Source organism: Fringilla coelebs (assembly GCF_963513975.1).
Source record: "Fringilla coelebs genome assembly, chromosome: 25".
Taxonomy (NCBI): Eukaryota; Metazoa; Chordata; class Aves; order Passeriformes; family Fringillidae; genus Fringilla; species Fringilla coelebs.
The window spans coordinates 6,068,041-6,086,939 of NC_140051.1; the positions used below are offsets into that span (position 1 = coordinate 6,068,041).

The window sequence follows — 18,899 nt, forward strand, 5'->3', positions numbered from 1 at the left end:
GGTGCTGCAGGGATGGGACAGGCACTGGGACCAGCATCACTCCTCAGCAGCTCTGCAGCCCGGGAGGCGCCTGGGCAAACCCCCTCAGCTCCCACTGTTCCCACTCAGCACCTCAGGAATGGCTGCAGGCTGAGCCCCGTGGGCTGCAGGCACTGTGCTGGCACATGCCCTGCCAGGTGCAGATCCCTCTCTGTGCTCTTCTCCCCTGTGGACAAGCCCTTCCCAACCTCTTCACTAAGGCTGAGGTGCCACTTCAGCCCTGGGCTTTCCACTCCCCAGTGGGAAGCACAAAAGGGAATCAAACACTGCAAAGCTCCAAGGATAAACCCAGCAGGAGACCCTCCAGCACAGCAATGTCACCCCTCATCACCCTCCACTTTCCTTCTCCTCCTCCCATCTCCTGCAAAAACATACAGATGCAGCCAAATCTCTTCTTGCCGTGACAAAACAAGGTGTAAAAATGAGCAACTGCACATGTGTGTGCAGAGGCTTGGAGCAATGGCTTTGGATAAGCAATAACCCTGCTCCTCCCCATCCCAGCATGCAGGGTGTGCATTTCCATGGAGCCACTGGGCTCCTGCAGTATAAATAGTTTATGGCATATCAAACTATTAAACATGATTTTAATCCCACTTGTGATGTTCGATGCATAACTCACAGGAGGCTGACTTTGATGTGGCTGGTGGAACGGAAATCACATTGAACAGATGTTCCAGCTGGAGCTGCTTAGTGCTTCCATTACAGAGCCTGCACTGGGGTTTTTTCCAGCTCCTTCCACCAACCCCCCCTTTTTTATATATTTGTGAGGGGAGGGTTTTATGACTCAGCTCTTTCATTGCTGCTATCATGGTCAGGCATGAGATTGATGGGACCTCAACTTCAATTTTCCATCAGCTGAAAGGGGATAATCTCTCCCACCACGCACACACCCTTCCTAGGGATAACCTCCATCCTGGTGTTTCTCTGCTGCCTGTGAGCATTGCTGATGTTCTGTTGAGTTGCAGAAGAAAATGAAAGAAAGCTGTAGGAGTGATTTACCAGGCTGCTGCTTCCTGGGAAGGATTATTTTTGGTTCCCTGGGATTTTTTTGCAAGGCTACCTCTCAAACCACGCAGCTGGGTGATGTTTGCTATGGTGTGAATTCAACCTGCACTGCTGGAGGTGGAGAGTGCAGGGTCCAGGGGGATGCTGCAGCTCATGCCAGGCTGGGAAGAGCTCCCCAGCCAACAGCTGCTGCCTGCTTTTCCCTAATCCTCCAGAAACCACTTCTTTCTCTCCCTGAGGGGCTGTTTCTCCGCTAGATATTGGAAGAAGACCCACAAGCAGGACTTCCCAGAATAATTCCCTAGGGAAAAATGAGTGGTCCAGATACTTTTTGCTTAGGAAAAGCACTTTTAGCTCTTTGCAAAGTGAATGCAGCTGGTTGTCTACAAGGCTGGGAGTGAGACCTCATGAGCTAAAGCTGGGTTAATAGTTGTACTTGATGATCTTAGAGGTCTTTTCCAACCTTAACAATTCCATGATTCTGTTACTAGATGCAGCTAGAGCAGGCTTTTGCATCCACGTCAAAATCCATCCCACCTCAGCTTGGTTAATCCATCTTAGTATTTTTCTATCCCATCAGCCATCCAGCTTTGGAAAACTGATATCCTCATTAGCCACCATTAAGAACAACATACTTTTAATAGCTGGGTAGAATATTACTGTTATTATATTCACAGCATGGAGAATTTAATAGCTCAGAGTGGAAATTGGTGTTCTTTATTGGGTTTTTCACTTTCCCAAGCAGATTCCATGTGGCTCAGGGATTCAGCTCACGTCTCCAGCCCGCACTGTACTGCCCTGGTGTAATGATGTCTCTGCTCCACGTTGTTTGTGTGAGTGTGTCTCCAGCTATTGTAGCTGTTTGCTGGCTGTGAAATAACCCAAGCTATTATCTCATTTTATCTGCCCAGTTCTGTCAGGACATGCAGGCAGCAACCCAAGAGCCTGGTAATCTTCCGGCAGCAAAAGCTGGAAGTCTTAAATGGTGAATTTTTCGCTGTGCTTGAGTTTGTTCAGTTGAGTTTGCCAGTTTTAATTGGTCTCTGGAAAGCAGCTGGCATGCTAATATTGAACATCCTGCTTTTGCAAGTCGTGGGTAAATACAGCTGCAGGAGCTGGGCGTGTGAATGGATGGCTGGAAGGGGCTGGGAGGAGCCCAAGAGCAATGGCTGCTGCAGAGGAGGGAAGAGGCCTGTGAAATGGGAATTTTGGAAGATGGCAGATTTTGCTCTGTGGATTTACAGTACAGGGTGAATGGTACAGCTCTGACCACAGCCCTGTTCCCTGAGGTGGTGACTGGCACTGGCTTTGTGTCATGGGAGGGACACTGTCCCGATCAGGTGTCTCACAAAAAATCTATCACTGAACTGCCTGTAAGTCTGGAAACATGGATTCTGCACCAGAAATGCTGATGGGACTTATCTCTGCTACTGGCCATGGCCAGAGGTGTTGCTTGCTCTCCCCAAACCCTTTGGGATCCATCCCTGCTCCAAAGACCCCCCAGGGCCTGGATCAGGGCTCAGTGGGGCCACCCAGAGCATGGCAGCTGGTGCTGCTTTGCTCAGATCCATGGACACACGGGAAGCAGGATATCTCTGTAGTGTGGGTGTTCCTCAGGGAGCTCAGGGGTCATGAAATCTCCTGGCTGTGACTTCACTCTGTAATACTCCAGTGTCCCAGATTGCAAGGCAAGATGCATTCTATTTGCCATCTGTATGGCAGTTGTCTTCTGTTAAGTGGGCAATTTTCCTATTCTCTTCCACAATCCCGCCTCCCTTGGGAGGGGACATCTACTGATAACAGGGATTGAATGTCCCTGCATGGCTGATAAGAACTACAGCATCCCATTGGGTGATGTGATCCCAGGGGGAGGAGCCAAGCATTCCTATCTGGATATAATCTGGAGATTCTGGAACACCAGCACGGCTTCTCCACTGCATTCCCAGAGAAGCAGCAGCTTCCTCTGCCCCTGGATCTCCAGAGGCAGACTGCACCTTTCTCCAGGATCCTGCTCCAGCAGAACCACCCCTGGCACTGCAGGAGGGCTGCAGCCACAATTCCAATGGCACTGCTGCCAACACCCTGACCCACAGAGTGCCAGGTTTTATTCTGACTCTGTCAGTGTTGTTTTGGTTTACTGCATTTTGTTTACGGCATTTTATCTTTTTATTTTCTTCCCTATTAAAGAACTGTTATTCCTGCTCCCATGTTTTTTGTTTGAGAGCCCCTCAATTTAAAATTTATAGCAATTCAGAAGGGGGGGTTTACATTCTGCATTTCAGGGGAGGCTCCTGCCTTCCTTAGCAGGCACCTGTCTTTCCAAATCAAGACAGCTAATATCTCAGTAAAGAGAAACCCCCAGTGGCAGCATGCTGCTCCTGCCTGGAGTCAGAGCCCTGGCTGGAGAGGCTGGGGTGTCCCAGCAGCCAGAGGAGGCTCAGCCCGCTGTGTACTCACGCTGGATGTCAATGGTGACAGAAGTCTCCTTCCCGCTGGGAATGGCTTTGTTGGTGGCTCGGCACACGATGCTCTCCCCGTTCTCGATGTCGGACGGGGCGATGAACAGCGTGCTCATGATGCTCTCCCTCTTGCCATCACGGAGGAGTGTCTGCCAGGGGGAAACAGGGATGAGGAAAGTGCTGGAAATGAGTTTGTAGCAAACTCTCAAAGCCTGACAGAAGGTTCACATAGTGTGCATCTGTATGCAAACCTTGAGAAAAAAAATGTTGACTTAAAAATGCCCTGGAATAGGACAGACATTTTGGAGAGAGAAATGGAACTAGAAACAAGTTTCAAAGGGTGGCCTTGCAAATAAGACTAGATACTTTGGAGAAATGGAACTATGAAAGACGCATTGTAGTGGGACCCACGAGGGGTAATTTTAGATGATTTGCCTTAAGGCATTTACAGGATGGTGTGGTTAAAGCTGATAGGCCAAGAAACGCTTATTGTAATTAGGAAATAGTTGGCTTCTAATTTTAGCGGTGTGAATTATAACATTTGTATTGTTTCATCCTTCACATGAGACTGAAAAAGGAATAAAAAGTTTTTAAAATGCCTCTCAGTTGCCCCATCTCTGGGTCAGAAAAGGGTCTAATCTGACAGAAAGGACTTTCCTGCTGGAGAGGGGCCCTTTCCCCATCCCCAGGCTCAATAAGAGTTTCTCAGCCAAGCAGCTTCCTGCAATAACAATTCCTTTGGCTGGAATCTGCCAAAAGCCTCAGGGGGAATAACAAAGACAAATTTCACTGCACTTCCCTGGGAATTGGGCTCTTAACTCCCATCTGCTTCCCTGCAGCCCTGCAGTGCCTAGGCCAGGGAGGAAAGCTCCAGTGAGACACTTCACCCACCACCCCTGCAAAGAGGGAGCCAGAGGCAAAGGGCTTTGTGACCCTGCTGTCATCTTCTGCCAGGTGAGTGCACAAAGCTGCCTGGGCAATTCCCACAGCCATGAGGTGATGCCAGCTTCCAGCAGCACAGACAGACCCTGGCCATGGATCCTTGGCTGCTGGGCTGTGGTCTGGCCCAGCCCATGGTAAATCATCACCTCTCAGGTGTTCACTGATGGGGGCCAGACATCCAAACCCTGGTGGTGTCTTAGGTTGGAAATGGGGCTGTGTATTCTATCCCCATCTGTCAGAGGTGGGGCAGTTCTCTGCTGTTCATGGGGCAGTTTTATTTATCTCTCCCACAGCCAATCATCCCTCTGGGAGATCCCTTCTGTTAATGAGCCATTAATTATTAATTATCTCCATGGCCAGTGAGTGTCCCTGCAGGGCTGATCAAATTCCACCATCCCATGGGGAGATGCTGTGCCCAGGGCAGGAGCCAAGCATTCCTACCTGGATACAATCTGAGATTTCAAGCATTCCTACCTGGATACAATCTGCCCTGGAACAGCACAGCAGCCTTTGCTCCCTGCATTCCCAGAGGAGCAGCTTTCTCCTGCCCTGCATTCCCAGAGGGAGAGCAGGCCCATCTCCAGCAGCCCTGGAGCTGCAGAGGAAAACTCCCCCCTTGTGCAGGATCCTGCTGCAGCAGAACCACAGCTGGCACTGCAGGAGGGCTGAGCCCCCCTGGGATGGGGCTGTGCCCGACCCTGACACACAGGGGACAGGGAATGCTCTCACTCTGGCTGTGGATTTTTGTATTACTGCATTTTTTTTTAGTTTTAAATTTTCTTCCTTAATAAAGAACTGTTATTCCTGCTCCCATATCTCTGCCTGAGAGCCCGTTAATTTCAAAATTATAACAATTCAGAGGGATGGGGTTTACATTTTCCATTTCAGTGGAGACTCCTGCCTTGCTTGGCTCCTGCCTTGTCTTTTCAAACCAGGACAGGTGGTTACCAGCTCTGCCTGCTCAGCTTTGGCACCGTGCTTCTTCCCTGGATTTATCTGACTTCAGCTGTGGTGCCCTGCTGTGCCTCTTTTGGGAGCACAGGAGCCTGGGAGTGCTTCCTTACCATCCCCTAATCCTCCTGCATGTTCTTACAGGAGGTCACATCACCCTGTAACCCTGACTTTGATAAGCTGAGCCCTCAGAGCTCTCAAGATGTTGTGTGGTTTTCAGTCTTTGAATCATTCTCCAACCTCTGACCTCTCTCTGGTTTATCCACAGTGGATTTTGGACCCTGCCAGGCAGTTTTTCCTTCTAAATCTTTATCCTTCAAGTTTGTTCCTCACAGTGTAAGACAGGGCTTTACTGGGAGATAAACAGATGTCAGCAAGATGTGTGCATGTGGCACTTGGGGACATGGTTTAGTGGTGGCCTTGGGAGTGCTGGGGGAGTGGTTGGACTTGATTTTGGAGGGCTTTTCTGACCTAAATGATTCTTTGATTCCAAGACTAATGCTTTCCCGGTGTCATCGTGGCACAGCCTTCATGCACACAGGTTTGTGCCTCTCAAGCACATGAGACAAGGAAGGATGCTGAGAAACTGTCACCACAATCAGCCCAGAATCCCAGAGTCATGAGGGTTGGAAAAGCCCTCTGAGATCGAGTCCATCCATCTACCCAGCACTGACAGCCCTGACCCACTAAACCACATCCCTCTCCACCACATCCACAGGGATGGGGAATCCACCACCATGCTGAGAGCCCATTCCAATGGCTGAATACCTTTTCAGTAAAGAAATTGTATCAATATCCAATCTAAACATCCCCTGGCACAATTTGAGGCCGTTTCCTCTCCTCCTGTCCCTGTTCCCTGGGAGCAGGAAGGTTCCCCCTGAGCCTCTTTTTCTCCAGGCTGAGCCCTCAGACACTCGTGGTCCTCCAGCCCCTTCCCCAGCTCCATTCCCACCTCAGGACACAACTGCAGGATGCTGCTCTGTCCTTGCTTTATTGTCACCCTGTGTGCTCTTCCCTGGGGGAACAACACCCCACTTTTGGTGCTGGGGGTGAAGTGAACCCTAAGTCTGTGCAAAATTTCCCCTATTTGAGGTTAACCACCAAATCCTGCAGAATCTTGTAATGTTTCCTGTCCCCTTCAGGAGGGATCAGGGGGATTTCAGTCAGCTGTGGCTGTTCTGTGCTGCCTGGCTGGGATTGCAGGGGGCTGCATATGAATCATTTGGTGGACTGGAAATTCAGAGTAACAAAGATATTATCACTCAGTGTGAATGGTTTCAGGCAGTCAGTAACCCAAACAGGACTTCTTTTTTGGTTAGCTGGAATATCTGGATCAAAGAAAAGCTGGGTTGGGTTTCAGTTCTCTTGAAAAAGCAGAAAGAGGCAAACTGAGGAGATATTTTAAAGGGAGCTTCAAAAGGGAAATGTTTCCGAGACCCCAAAAATCCAAACTTCCCACTCAAGAAATGTCTAAAATTGTCTGCTAGTTTTTTAAAGGCTGATTTTCTTTTTTAATGTGGAAGGGCCTCATGGAAACCTTCAGGAAGTCAGGAGAAAATGAGGTTCAGCCTCAGAAACAGAGGTTTTCCTGACTCCAGGAGGAGGGGAGGATGCCTCCCCCCATGCAGAACAGGGGTGCCCTCCCAGCCCATCCCTGCCAACTGCTTAAAATGCCATGGAGGTCTCTGTGGGAGATGGATCTGCAGCCTGGAAAACTCTGCTTTGGAAGGGTGTTTTGTTGGAAATATTTTAAAGATGGGCATTCCCCCTTCTCTGCTCCCCACTGCTTGTGGGTCTGAAAGGGAGAGGGTACAAAATTTGTCTCCTCAGGGCCTGCCAAGCCTGGGAGGGAAGGCTGGGGGTGAGGGGGATAAGCTGTGAACAACTGCACGTCAATGGCCTGGATTTTAATTAATTCCACTCCATTTGAGAGACAGAGAGAGAGAGAGAGAGGGGTGAGTTCTCCCTGGCTGTAATTAGTGCTGCCTCTCGCCTGGCAGGCAGGGAGATGGGGCAGGTTCCCCCTGCTCACCCCTGGCTGCAGGGAGGCAGCTCAGCTCCAGCAAGGAGGAGGAGGAGAGGGAGGAGGCAGGGAGGGTGTTCTGCCTTCTCTGCTCTCCCCAGCAAATCAGGATATTGCTGGAATGAGGCTGGATGGAGGCTGCACAGTGGCAGCAGAGGATGAAATGTTTATTAAAGATCTTTGGGAGCTCGAGGAATGGCTCTGACTGCCCACTTTGAAGTTTTGGCTGCAAAATGACCCATTTTAGGTTTTGAATTTTGCTGTTTAGAAAATTTCATTAAAACTGTCAGGTGTTACTGAATCTTTCACACTCACCAGCCATCAGGAGCCCATAAATGGGAGAACATTTGGGGTCCCATTCCCAGTGTGCTGCTGATTGCTCATTGATTATTTCCTTCCTGACCCAATAAAGACTTTCTGTCTAAATTAAAAAATGTCAAGAACCTTGACAATTTTTCATGGAAAACTGCAGTTGGAGGAGGGGACACATGTCACTGCAACCACCCCTTTGATCCAGAGGTTCTGCTGCAGAACCAGAACCAGGGCTGGGTCAGTGCTGCTGTACACAACATTAACACCACACCCAGGTGGGATTAACGGGGGAGAAGTGGCCACACCAGGTGCATACAAGCTGTGAGAAGGTACAAAAAGCCAGATTCAGAGCAGAGCCCATTTTGGTGACAGTTTGTGGCTTCTCACCTGCATCCTGCTGACTGTTTTCCTCCCAGGCTCCCCAGTGGGAAGGGATGAAGGGTGAGAGTCTGAGCTTGCAGAGCTGAGGGTTCTGCCCCAAATATTTTGGGGTTGTGTGAAGTGTCAGGCCTGGTACCCTTTCACAAGCACAGGCCTTGTCCCAGCCCCATCCTGCCTCACCTTGGAATAGGTGGCTCCATTGATGACTTCTCCCCTCCTCATCCAGATGATGGAGGCTGCTGGCTTGGCGTTGTCTGCGTGGCAGGTCAGGTTCAGGGGGTCTCCTGCTCTCAGGCTGATGATGGGCCCCCCCAAAATGACAGGGTCATCTGGAGGAACTGCAATGAAACAGCACAGGGGAGACAATGTCATTAGAAGCATGAGCCTCACCTTCCTGGAATGGGGCTGAGCTGCCAGGGCTGGCCTGTGACCTCTTGGACTCTGCAGATGGTTTGGGATGGCCATGGCAGTGCTGTGCCCCGTCCCCAGTTGGAGCCACCTGCCTTTTGCTGCTCTCATGCCTCAGATTTGACCTCCAGCAGTACAACTGGAGAAGTTTATGAGGGGACTTGGGCCAGGTGGCTGCAAGCTTTGCAGGAATATGAGGGATCAGGTCTGTGGTAGATAAATCCACCAAGGGCTACTAAATCCTCAAAGCCTGGTGTCCCCACATTTCTCTTCACAGAGAAAAGCAAGGCGCAGTTCTTCCCAAGAATGTTTCTGGGTTTCACATTCTCTGAACCTCATAGAAAGGAAAAACAATTCTTATCATTTGCTGTGCCTGTCTTTGTGCCAAAGTAGAATGCAATATGGACATTGTTTACCAAGAGTGATGGGGTTTTGTTTCCTTGGCCTGTCAGGGCCAGGTGTGTGTGTGTGTGTCAGGACTGTCGGGACAGTCACGAGATGAGTGCAGTGGAGTTGAGTTGAGTGCTTGGCAGATTCAGTTTAGATGTAATGTAATATAGTGTAATATAGTATAATGAAGTAATTAATTAGCCTTCTGATAAGATGGAGTCAGATGTATCATTTCTCTCCCCCTCGTTGGGGGTTGTCCTGTTTTGATAGCCCTGGGTGTCCCTGAGCTGCAAACTCTGCAGATGGTGAGCACTGAAAGCAATATCCCTGCTTGAAATAAATATCCCTGCTCCTCTCTTCCTCGCTTGGGATCTCTGGCTGCTGCTGGACACAGATACAGGGCTTGGAGAGGACTGGTGTGACCCTGCTCTGACTGGGAAGTGGGAGGGAGGTGAGGCTGTTTTGGGGTAGAAGGGCAGGGGAAGTTGCATTTGGAGCTGTAGGGCTCAGGGTGGAACAACCTCTGGGCACCAGGAGTGTGACCTCCAGCTGCCTGCCTTTGAGGAGGGCTCTCCTGGCAGCCCTCTGTCCCAGAGGGACCATGGAGGCATGGGGGCACTCCCTGCTCTCTTTGATGTCCCTGTCACTCCTACAAGCAGGTTGTGGTCACCTCCTGGCACAGGGAGGCTTCTCAACACCTCCCTCTGGGAATGCAGACCTGGACACAGGGGAACAGACACATTTCAGACCTCAGCCTTCCTTTGAAAGCACCTGAGAGCCTGTGGGAGGCAGCAGCTCCAGGCTCTGCTGGTATCTCACAGCCCTGGGCATCTCTGCTGGAAATGAAGGCAGAGACAGGGACAGGAGGAAATACAGAAGCACAGGAGGGGCATCTGAGCATGGTCTTCTCTTTTGGGGCCAGCTCTTGTACCTGGCACCCCAGAATGCCAAGAGATAGGAAATCCAGCTGGAGAGAGGGGCTGTTCTTTAATCCTGCAGGGAGGAGCTTTTATCTCTGCTACCCTGATGGGTCTGCTCCATCCAGGATCTGTGCTGGAGATGGAGCTTTGTCCAGCTCCTCATGGGATCAGAGCATTATCTAGGTTGGAAAGGACATTTAAGATCAAGTCCAACCATTGTCCCATCACTGCCAAGCCCACCACTAAACCAGGTCCCCAAGTGCCACATGGCTTTTAAATCCCCCCAGGGACAAGGACTCCAGCCTGTTCCAGAGGTGAACCATGAAAAGATTGGCCATTGGTGGATGTTTCATCAAGAGAGAAAAAGTTCCTGACTAAGTGAGACAAATGCACTTTTATTTCTGCTCTGAGAGACCCAAGCTCAGCCTGCCCTCTCCCTGGCTCTTTAACAGCATCCCCAGTCCCATGGATGACTCACATAATTCCAGGAGAACAGCAGGGAACCTCCTTGTTGCTGAAAGCTGCTGGCAACCCCCTCATTGAGAGCCCTTCCAGCCCAAAGCACTGCCCAAAGACACTGAACTCTTCCCAGCCATGACCTCTGGGAAGCCAAATTCTGTTCTTGCCACAGACAGATGTGTTGGGGCACATCTGTCCTGGGGCCTCTGTGGGGCTGGGAGGCCAGCAGGAATGTGAAGGACACCTGAAAGCCACTCTCAAGAAATGGGAAATTGCTCCTTCACACCCTGCTCAGAAGTGGGTGGCAGAACCCTCTGAGCCTCATCATCCTTCAAGGAAGGGGGATGCAGGTGGGTGAAATCCGATGGTTTTCTGCCAAAGTGGAGCTGGTTTTGTTCCAAGCCAGAGCTGCTCCCCCTCGGTGTCAGAACCCAGGACATGCCTCTGGCTGTCCTGGATGGCTCCAGCCCCTGCCAGGGGGTCAGAGACCTTGGCACAGAGCCCAAGACCCCTGTGCCTTTGATATTGACCCATGGAGCAAATCACCACCTTTATATGAAGAATTACAAGTCAAGAGAGTTTAAGTAGAATAATAGTTAGTTTGTCACAGGGTGAAAAACAGATTTTTGAGGTTTTTAGAATGGGGGCTCGGGGTCCCAAGATGGAGAAATCTGGGCATGTCCAGTCTTTCTCCTTCTTCTTGGCCTCCATGTTCTGGTGATGGTGGCACTTTTGGATTGGTTTAGAGTAGAAGCTCACTGCCTAACATAGGTGATAGGTATTGGGAAGTTATGGTAAATAATGTACACATAGTTTTTAGTATAAAAGATAACACCAGTGTGCCTCAACCCGACCTGCCAGACAGACCTCAGTGGGTCAGAGAAAGAATTTCATAGATAAGAAACAATAAACAACCTTGAGAATGAGAACAAAAGAATCCTGACTCCTCCTTTGATGGCTGGGCTGGGAACAAGAAGCTTGCACGTATCTCAGGGTCACTCTGACCAGCAGAGATTGTGAGACCTCAGAAGCAGAGCTGGCCTAAGCCCCCTCTGAAATCCCCAAGCCTGGCTTTGCTCCTGAGCTGCCCCTGCCTTGTGGTTGGATGAGGAGGATTTAAAATCTCCAGTGCTGGGCTGGGGTGGGAACTGGGAAGGGATTATGGTCCCTGACAGCCCAGAGGTGGCTGCCTGCCCCAGGCTGGGATTTGCAGATGTGCTGTGGGCACACCCTGCTGTGCACAGCGGCTGCCAAGCGCTGGGAGTAATGGGATTTTTCAGCTCAGTGGGTGGAACCCAAGAACCGGGAAAAAAGCTTTTCTACACAGATCCAAAATGTACTTTTTGGGTTTTTTTCTCTTTCTTTTTTTTTTTTTTCCCCTCAGGCTAAAAGAGTGGAACAAGAAAGTGAAAATCTGTGGTTTGGGTTAGTTGGAACGCCTGTCACTGAGATGTGAAAATGGGAACAATTCTGCTCCATTCTGATGTTATTTAACTATAAAGGAAGTATGAATTTTAATTTTTAAGATTTATTTATTTGATTTCATTGGATGAGTTTATGCTGTTTAAAACCAAATCTGGCATTTTTCAGCAGTTTTTTCTCCCTTCACTGAATCCATTAATTGAATTTGACCTCTGCTTGTAAAAAATACTAAAAATTCCTCGTGTAGAGTGGGGAAAAAATCAACCCACAAATCTTTCTCTGAAGACCATCTTGGAATTTAATGAAGGAACTTTTTTTATGGTGAGATATTTGACATTCCTGACTTTTTTCCCTGGTATTCCTGCAGCAACACCTCCTCTGCAAAGCAATCTAGCGTGTCCACTAGGGGATATTATGGGACAGGGGAGAACATAATGCAAACAAACATGGAATCCCTTGTCAGGCCTGTGCTAGAAATCCTTGCTTTTTACAGTTTTGCTCCTGTTTCTCCCTGTGGGATCAGCAGCCAGCCTTGAGGAGCTGCTTATGGCAATGAGGAGAGGATGGGTTCTGGCTATCTCTTCCCAGGTAAATGGTTTTCATCACCCAGTTCTCCAGGTAGCCATGAATTATTGATGTCTCCAGGCTCCCTAACGGAATTTGCTTGGGGTGGATGGTTTGATGAAGAGGAATCAGTGATGTCTCTCTAACTTCTGCAACATGAAGGATGGATGTATTCTTCCCTGCCCCAACTCCAGCCTGGGAGAAAAGGCAGAGGAGGAGGAGGAGGAGGAGAATGAAAAGATGAAAAGGGGAGAAGAAGAAAGGAGGGAAAGCAAGGAGCCATGATCCATTATTCATCCACTGTGCTCCCAGGATTGGTTGTTATTATGAGGCACCACTACAGAATCTGGTCTCCTAATTTTTAATCACGTAGCTATGGATGCTCTAGCCTTCCTGATTAAACCAGGGATATAAATAGGAAGAGTTGTTTGGGGTTGCAGTGGGGGTTATTCCTGACAGCAAAGCAAATGAAGTTAACCCACTCATGCCCAGGAAGATTGAAATGATGGAGAAGGGATCCAGGACAGCTCTAATCCACAGGAGCAGAAAGCTGGATGGAAAGGGCCTCAAGGTGCACCAGGGAGATGTAGTTGGGATATCAGGGAAAGATCCTTCACTGAAAGGGTGGTCAGGTGGGAACAGGCAGTGGTGGAGTCCCCATTCCTGGATGTGGCACCTGGGGACGTGGTTAGTGGTGAACATGGGACTCCATGGGCTTACAGGGCTTTTCCAACCTGAAGGGTTCCATGAGTCTGACATGCAGCTTGTTATGGGGTGGGAGTCCCCATAAATTATCCCCAAATGGGCATGAGAGTGAGACCTTCTGGGGTGGAGGTGAATCACCCCAGCTGAAGGTCTCCTGTTCCTCACGTTGCCCTCAAGACCTCAGCCGGACACTTGTCCCTCTCTTCACTGCAGACAAAACTTTCTAAAGAAATGCTGACCAGTTTTTCCCTGCCAAACCCCTCATTTTCTGTCAAAATACAGGAATTGCTGAATATTTTTCAACCAGTCTTGGACAGGCTTCAATCTATTCTCCATAGCTCTGGGCTGCCTGGATGAGAGGGGACAGCTTGGGGTCTCTGCTCCCTGCCCTTTGGAAAAGTGCACTTACAGCACATCATCATAAAGAAACACACTTAAATGATGGTGCTCTTGGTGCATTCATCAGCTTTTAAAATTACTTGTTAGAGGCTTTCCTGCACCCTGTCCCACCCTGCACAGCTTGGTTAATTAGTGACCCCCACAGAATTCTTCTGCTGGGCTGAGACCCCAGGCTAAGACTGCCTTTGGGAATGACCTGGATGTCTTTAAATGCTCCCAGCAGCTGGACAAGGATGTGGCAAGCAAACAGAGCCTCAGTCATTAGCAATAGTTGCTGAGATAACAGGATCTTCCAGCAGCCAGGTCCTGGAAGTGTAGGAAGCAAACAGCCCTGCAGCCAGCAGCACATTTTCCCTAATTAAGGCTGTTTTCCTGGGTTGTGCCTGGTACCTTACTGCTGCTGGGTTTGTGGAACCACCTCCCCTTCCTGGGGCCAACCTCTTCTTCAGTGTTAAGTGATTCAACCCTGTCACCTGCTGGTGGGCAAGGGGCACCCAGCTGCTGGGCTGGAGAGGCAGACACAGCAGCCCCTGAGGGCTGCCCTGAGCCAAATATCTGCAAGGAGTGTTCAGCTGGTGTTGGACTCAGCACAAGAGTCCCCTGTGGAACCAGATCCCTTGGATAAGGCCTTGCTGATGCATTGCTCATCTTCATGGCTCCCCTTCCCTGGGGGCTCTGGGCCCAGCTCATGTGGGAGTTTAACAAATAACAGTGACCAGAGGATGCTCCTGGTGATCACAATGTGCCATGAACCACTGGAAGGTTCTTCCTGGCCCCAAAGCTGAGAGAACTAGTGTAAATCATTGGGGCTTGTTCAGCCCAGAGAGGAAAAGGCTTTAGGGAGAGCTGAGAGCCACTTCCAGTGCCTAAAGAGGCTCCAGAGAGCTGGAGAAGGACTGGGGACAAGGATGGAGGGACAGGACACAGGGAATGGCTCCCACTGCCAGAGGGCAGGGCTGGATGGGAGATTGGGAATGAGGAATTGTTCCCTGTGAGGGTGGGCAGGCCCTGGCACAGGGTGCCCAGAGCAGCTGGGGCTGCCCCTGGATCCCTGGCAGTGCCCAAGGCCAGGCTGGGCAGGGCTGGGAGCACCTGGGACAGTGGGAGGTGTCCCTGCCCATGGCAGGGGTGGCACTGGATGGGCTATAGGGTCCCTTCCAAAACCTATTCTGTGATCCTGTGATGAATCAAGAGCATCCCCAGCCTCCCCAGTGGGGACAGATGCCTCAGTGAGCACTTTGTGAGAGCAGAGGCCCCGTGGGATGAAAAAGCCAGGCTGAGCACAGGTCCTGTGGGGTGAAAAGCCAGGCTGAGCACAGGTCCTGTGGGGTGAAAAGCCAGGCTGAGCACAGGTCCCGTGGCTGCTGTGTTTGTCTCTGCAGGAAGGGAACCCCCAGAGGTTCTGCTGGCTCAGCCAAGCCCCCCGTGCAGCAAGGGTGGATGTGGGAGCTTTGCTCTGCTCTGCCAAGTGTTTGTGCATTCTGACACGGTGCTGCAGCTGGTCAGGGAAGCATGTGGAGCTCTTGTAGACAAGCCAGGCTCGTGGGGCAGCACAGAGCAGCTGCTGGGCCTGGCTGGATCCGGCGCTGCCCTGACCCGCATGAGCCGCTCGCCCCTGGGGATTTTGGAATACAAACCCTGCACACAGAGTCTGCCTCTGCAAATCCCCTCTGCTCCACGCTGGGGCACTGGGAGTGCAGGTCTGCTGCCTGGCAAGGCACTTGTAAAAGATGCAGGATTCAACCTGCAGCCTCTGGAAGATCCTTCCCTGGAAGATCCTCTGATCTAGTGGACGGTGTCTCTGCTGTTGGACTAGACAGCCCCCCAGCCCCAAATATTCTGTGTATCTGTTATCCTGTCCTGGTCCAAAAGGTGGTCAATGGATCAAGACTTTGGGGCTGTGACTTTGGCAGTAAGCTCTTGCTAATGATATTCAGCAGAATGAAGAGTTAATTGGCTGTGGTATCATTTCTGTGCATCCTTTGGGATCAGAGCATCCTCTTCTCTGTTTGAGAGCTGCAGGGAGCTGCCTCCTCTTCCCAGACAGTATCTGCTTTCCCCACCAGCCTTGGGGGCATTTTGGAGCTTTAGTGGTGTTGCTCTGCACGATGCTTTTGAGATTCTGGGGTGTTTTGGCCACACTCATGGATGCAGAACTCCCTGGAGCTGATCAAAGGAAAAGAGCAGCTCCCCTACCAGGCGAAATCAGCAGAGGTTGGGCTCTTTAATTGGTGAAATAAAGGCTGGGAGGCTTCACTGGCGTGAGTTACAGTGAAAGAACCAGGAGTAGGTTGGGAGAAGACAAAGGAAAAAGCAGGAAAATTTGGATGCTGGGGGAGAAAGAAGGTTCTCTGTTTCATCAAGTGTCTGGGAAAGCTTTCCACAGGGAGGAAAAGGGGCTAGAACACAAAACTGCTTTTAGGATGAAGCTTGCTACACGGGATAAGAGAATCCCCTTACAGGGATTGTGTTTCTGGCAGAGTTTTCCAGCAGACTGCTCAGGGTCTCGCTGTATTATCAACCCTGAAGGCTGCAAATTGTGAGGGCCTAAACCACTGCAGAGCAGCTTACAGCTCCAGGAGTGTTTAGCTTTCCATTTATCAGGCCTTTACACATTTAGGATTCAGATTTCCAGCAGTTCTTCAGAGCTAGGAAGGATATAAACAGACTCTTAGGTTTTGTCCAACACTTGGAAGGCAGGGATTTTGCTGTCTGAGCATTGTCATGGGTTGGGGCTTCTCAGGGCAGCACCAAGCAGGGACTTGGGGCAGGACTGTGGGGCTCAGTGACCTAAGATCTGGAGGAAACCTAGCCCTGGATGCCAACTGCATTCTCCCCTCCACTGTCTCGATGAGCATCTGTTCCACCTCTCCCCTTCCTGATGCAATTAGGATTTCAATCCTTTTGCTTTGGCAGGTAAGGAAAAACAAACAACACAGAGGGAGTGGTCAGAGTTTCAATGGGGTCAGCACAGGGCTCAGAGTCCTTCCTGACTCCAGAGTGGAATATTCCCCCTTCAAGTATGACTGGGCAGATCTTCCTTGGCATCCTACACCTGGAACCTGGAGACCAATCCTGTCTGCAGCTGCTCAGCAGGAGGAGGCTCCACTCTTCTCATCCTTATCTTTCCATGCTGGGCTCATCCCCAGCAGTGGGGGCAGCAGGATGGGAGAGGGGATTCTGCCCTTCTGCTCTGCCCTTGTGAGCTCCCACCCACAGAGCTGAGCTCAGCTCTGGAGTGCTCAGCACAGGAAGGAGCTGGAGTTGCTGGAATGAGACCTTGGAGGTGCTCCAGGGCTGGAGCTCCTCTGCTCTGGAGCCAGGCTGGGAGAGCTGGGGGTGCTCACCTGGAGAGGAGAAGGCTCCAGGGAGAGCTCAGAGCCCCTGGCAGGGCCTGAAGGGGCTCCAGGAGAGCTGCAGAGGGACTGGGGACAAGGATGGAGGGACAGGACACAGGGAATGGCTCCCACTGCCAGAGGGCAGGGCTGGATGGGAAATTGGGAATTGGGAATTGTTCCCTGGCAGGGTGGGCAGGCCCTGGCACAGGGTGCCCAGAGCAGCTGGGGCTGCCCCTGGATCCCTGGCAGTGCCCAAGGCCAGGCTGGGCAGGACTTGGAGCAGCCTGGGACAGTGGGAGGTGTCCCTGCCCATGGCAGGGGGTGGAACTGGATGAGCTTTAAGGTCCCTTCCAAGCTAAACCATTCCATGGCTCTGTGCTTGTATAAAACAATCCCTGGAGCTGTCTGCACCTTCCCTACACACGACAGGCTGAAAACCACCCAGCCTGTGCTGTCCACAGTCAATTTCCAGAGGCCACCCTGCCTCTGGGATGAGCTCTGGCATTGCTTCCAAGCATCCAGCCCCCGCTGTGTGCTGCCAGCCTCCGGCCCTGCAGAGATTGGCGTGGCATGGAAGGCTGGTGCCTTGCCTTGCATCCACCCCATGGCAGCCCTGGCAGGGCTGCCCACCCTGGGCTGGGATCCTTGCTCTGTCCCCCAGTCCTTGCTGGGTCAGGGATGGCTGGGAAAAGGAGGATGTCATGTCTACAGGTTCCCTGTTGTCCCTGCTGTGTCCTGGCCACATCTTTCCCAGGCTTTGCTGCCTCATTCCTCCCCCCTACCCATGGGAGCTGAGCCTGGAGAGCCTGAAAAATGCTGGGCAGCTCCTGGTGCTCCAGAACTGCTGCCAGGAGAGGGAGAGGAAAGAGATGCAGGCAAACAGCACAGCCTGGGGAAAACACACTGAAAAATAAATCAAAAGAAACAAGGGGAGCCAGGGAGAAAAATAGTGATGAAAGTTTAAATAGTGCATCTCTCTCTTGGTCCTATTTGTCTTGTGGCACTTCAGTGTGTGTGTGTGTGAGCAGGGGGAGCTGGGGGGCTGCCAGGAGAGCTGCCTCCTCTCCATCCCAAGCACACACCTGTGTCCCTGTGTCCCCCCTGCCTCTGCAACTGAGCCTCATTCATGGACCCTCCTCACATTAAGGAGCTCATGAGAAACAAACCCCTAATACTTCCTAAAATTCTCCCCTTTCCCCCCCCTGTTTTCTCCTAATGATTTGTCATTTTTTCATCCAGCCCCTTAAAGTCTCACATGTTCCACATTTCTAGGGTCACCAGGATGGATTTCTCCAGTGGAACAGCGTCTTGCTAGAGAATGAAGATCCCTAAAATTCAGAAATGATTCCTAGAGATGGTTTCATCTCACTGCAGCAAAGCACAGCTCTGCTTTCCCACTCACTGCCCTGGAAAGGGTGATTTTCCTCCATCTAAGCCCTCTCCAGGTCATTTTGAGGAATATCACTGGAATACTCTTTGCTTTTTCATGCTGAGGTTTGCTCCCAGATTCTTGGCTAGAGAGTGTTTTAAATATTCAATTTTCACAATGGACTGGAATTAAATCAAATGTCAAAGTTCTGAAATCCTTTGTGAGAGCTGGCTCTGGGCAGGATCCATTTTGGAGAGCACACAAACAGATCTGACATGGGATAAGTGAGCATTTGTATTCCACTGAAAAGCCTTCTATGCAAGGAGAAAGAAGTTCTGGCATCCCCCCTCCACACTTGAACAAAGATCCAGATGCTGTGCAGGCAGGTAGCTGGCCAGGTATGGATTGTTTACGTGGAATGTTCACTCTGTAAAGAGTAAAAAACATTTTCTCTCCCAGCTGAAAGGGCAACACAATGCCAAAGAGTAGATTGCATTTGCCAGGTCCTCGTTCAGTTCTCCCACCAAGGCAGTGTTTTTGGATGGATCATGTCAGCAGCTACAGCCAAGCCCTAACTCAGGGCAGGGGGATTTGGAGGGAGCTGTTTTGCTTTGCTGTGCCTGCCCTGGCTGTCTGTAAACTGAAGATTGCTGCCCACAATTGAGAGGTGGGCCCGTGGTGCAGGACAACCATGATTAATGGTTCCAATTCTGCCTGTCAGGATGGTGGAAAGTCAGGGTAAAGCTTCCCACACGTGTCAGCAGGGATGGGAGAGGAGTGGAGGAAAAATTACCTGCCCACCTGGCCTTGTTA

At 50.8% G+C, this 18,899-nt stretch overlaps 1 protein-coding gene across 1 annotated transcript in view; it reads right to left on the bottom strand.

Annotated features, from left to right (window-relative positions):
- The window catches only part of KIRREL3 (kirre like nephrin family adhesion molecule 3), a gene marked incomplete at both ends in the record, with an annotated part of 375,278 nt that overhangs the window by 52,043 nt on the left and 304,336 nt on the right, over positions 1-18,899 (bottom strand). The window contains 2 exons of the mRNA XM_084221395.1: positions 3,502-3,652; positions 8,293-8,450. Of these exons, the coding sequence (XP_084077521.1) occupies positions 3,502-3,652; positions 8,293-8,450 (309 nt within the window). The remainder of the gene's footprint in view (positions 1-3,501; positions 3,653-8,292; positions 8,451-18,899) is intronic.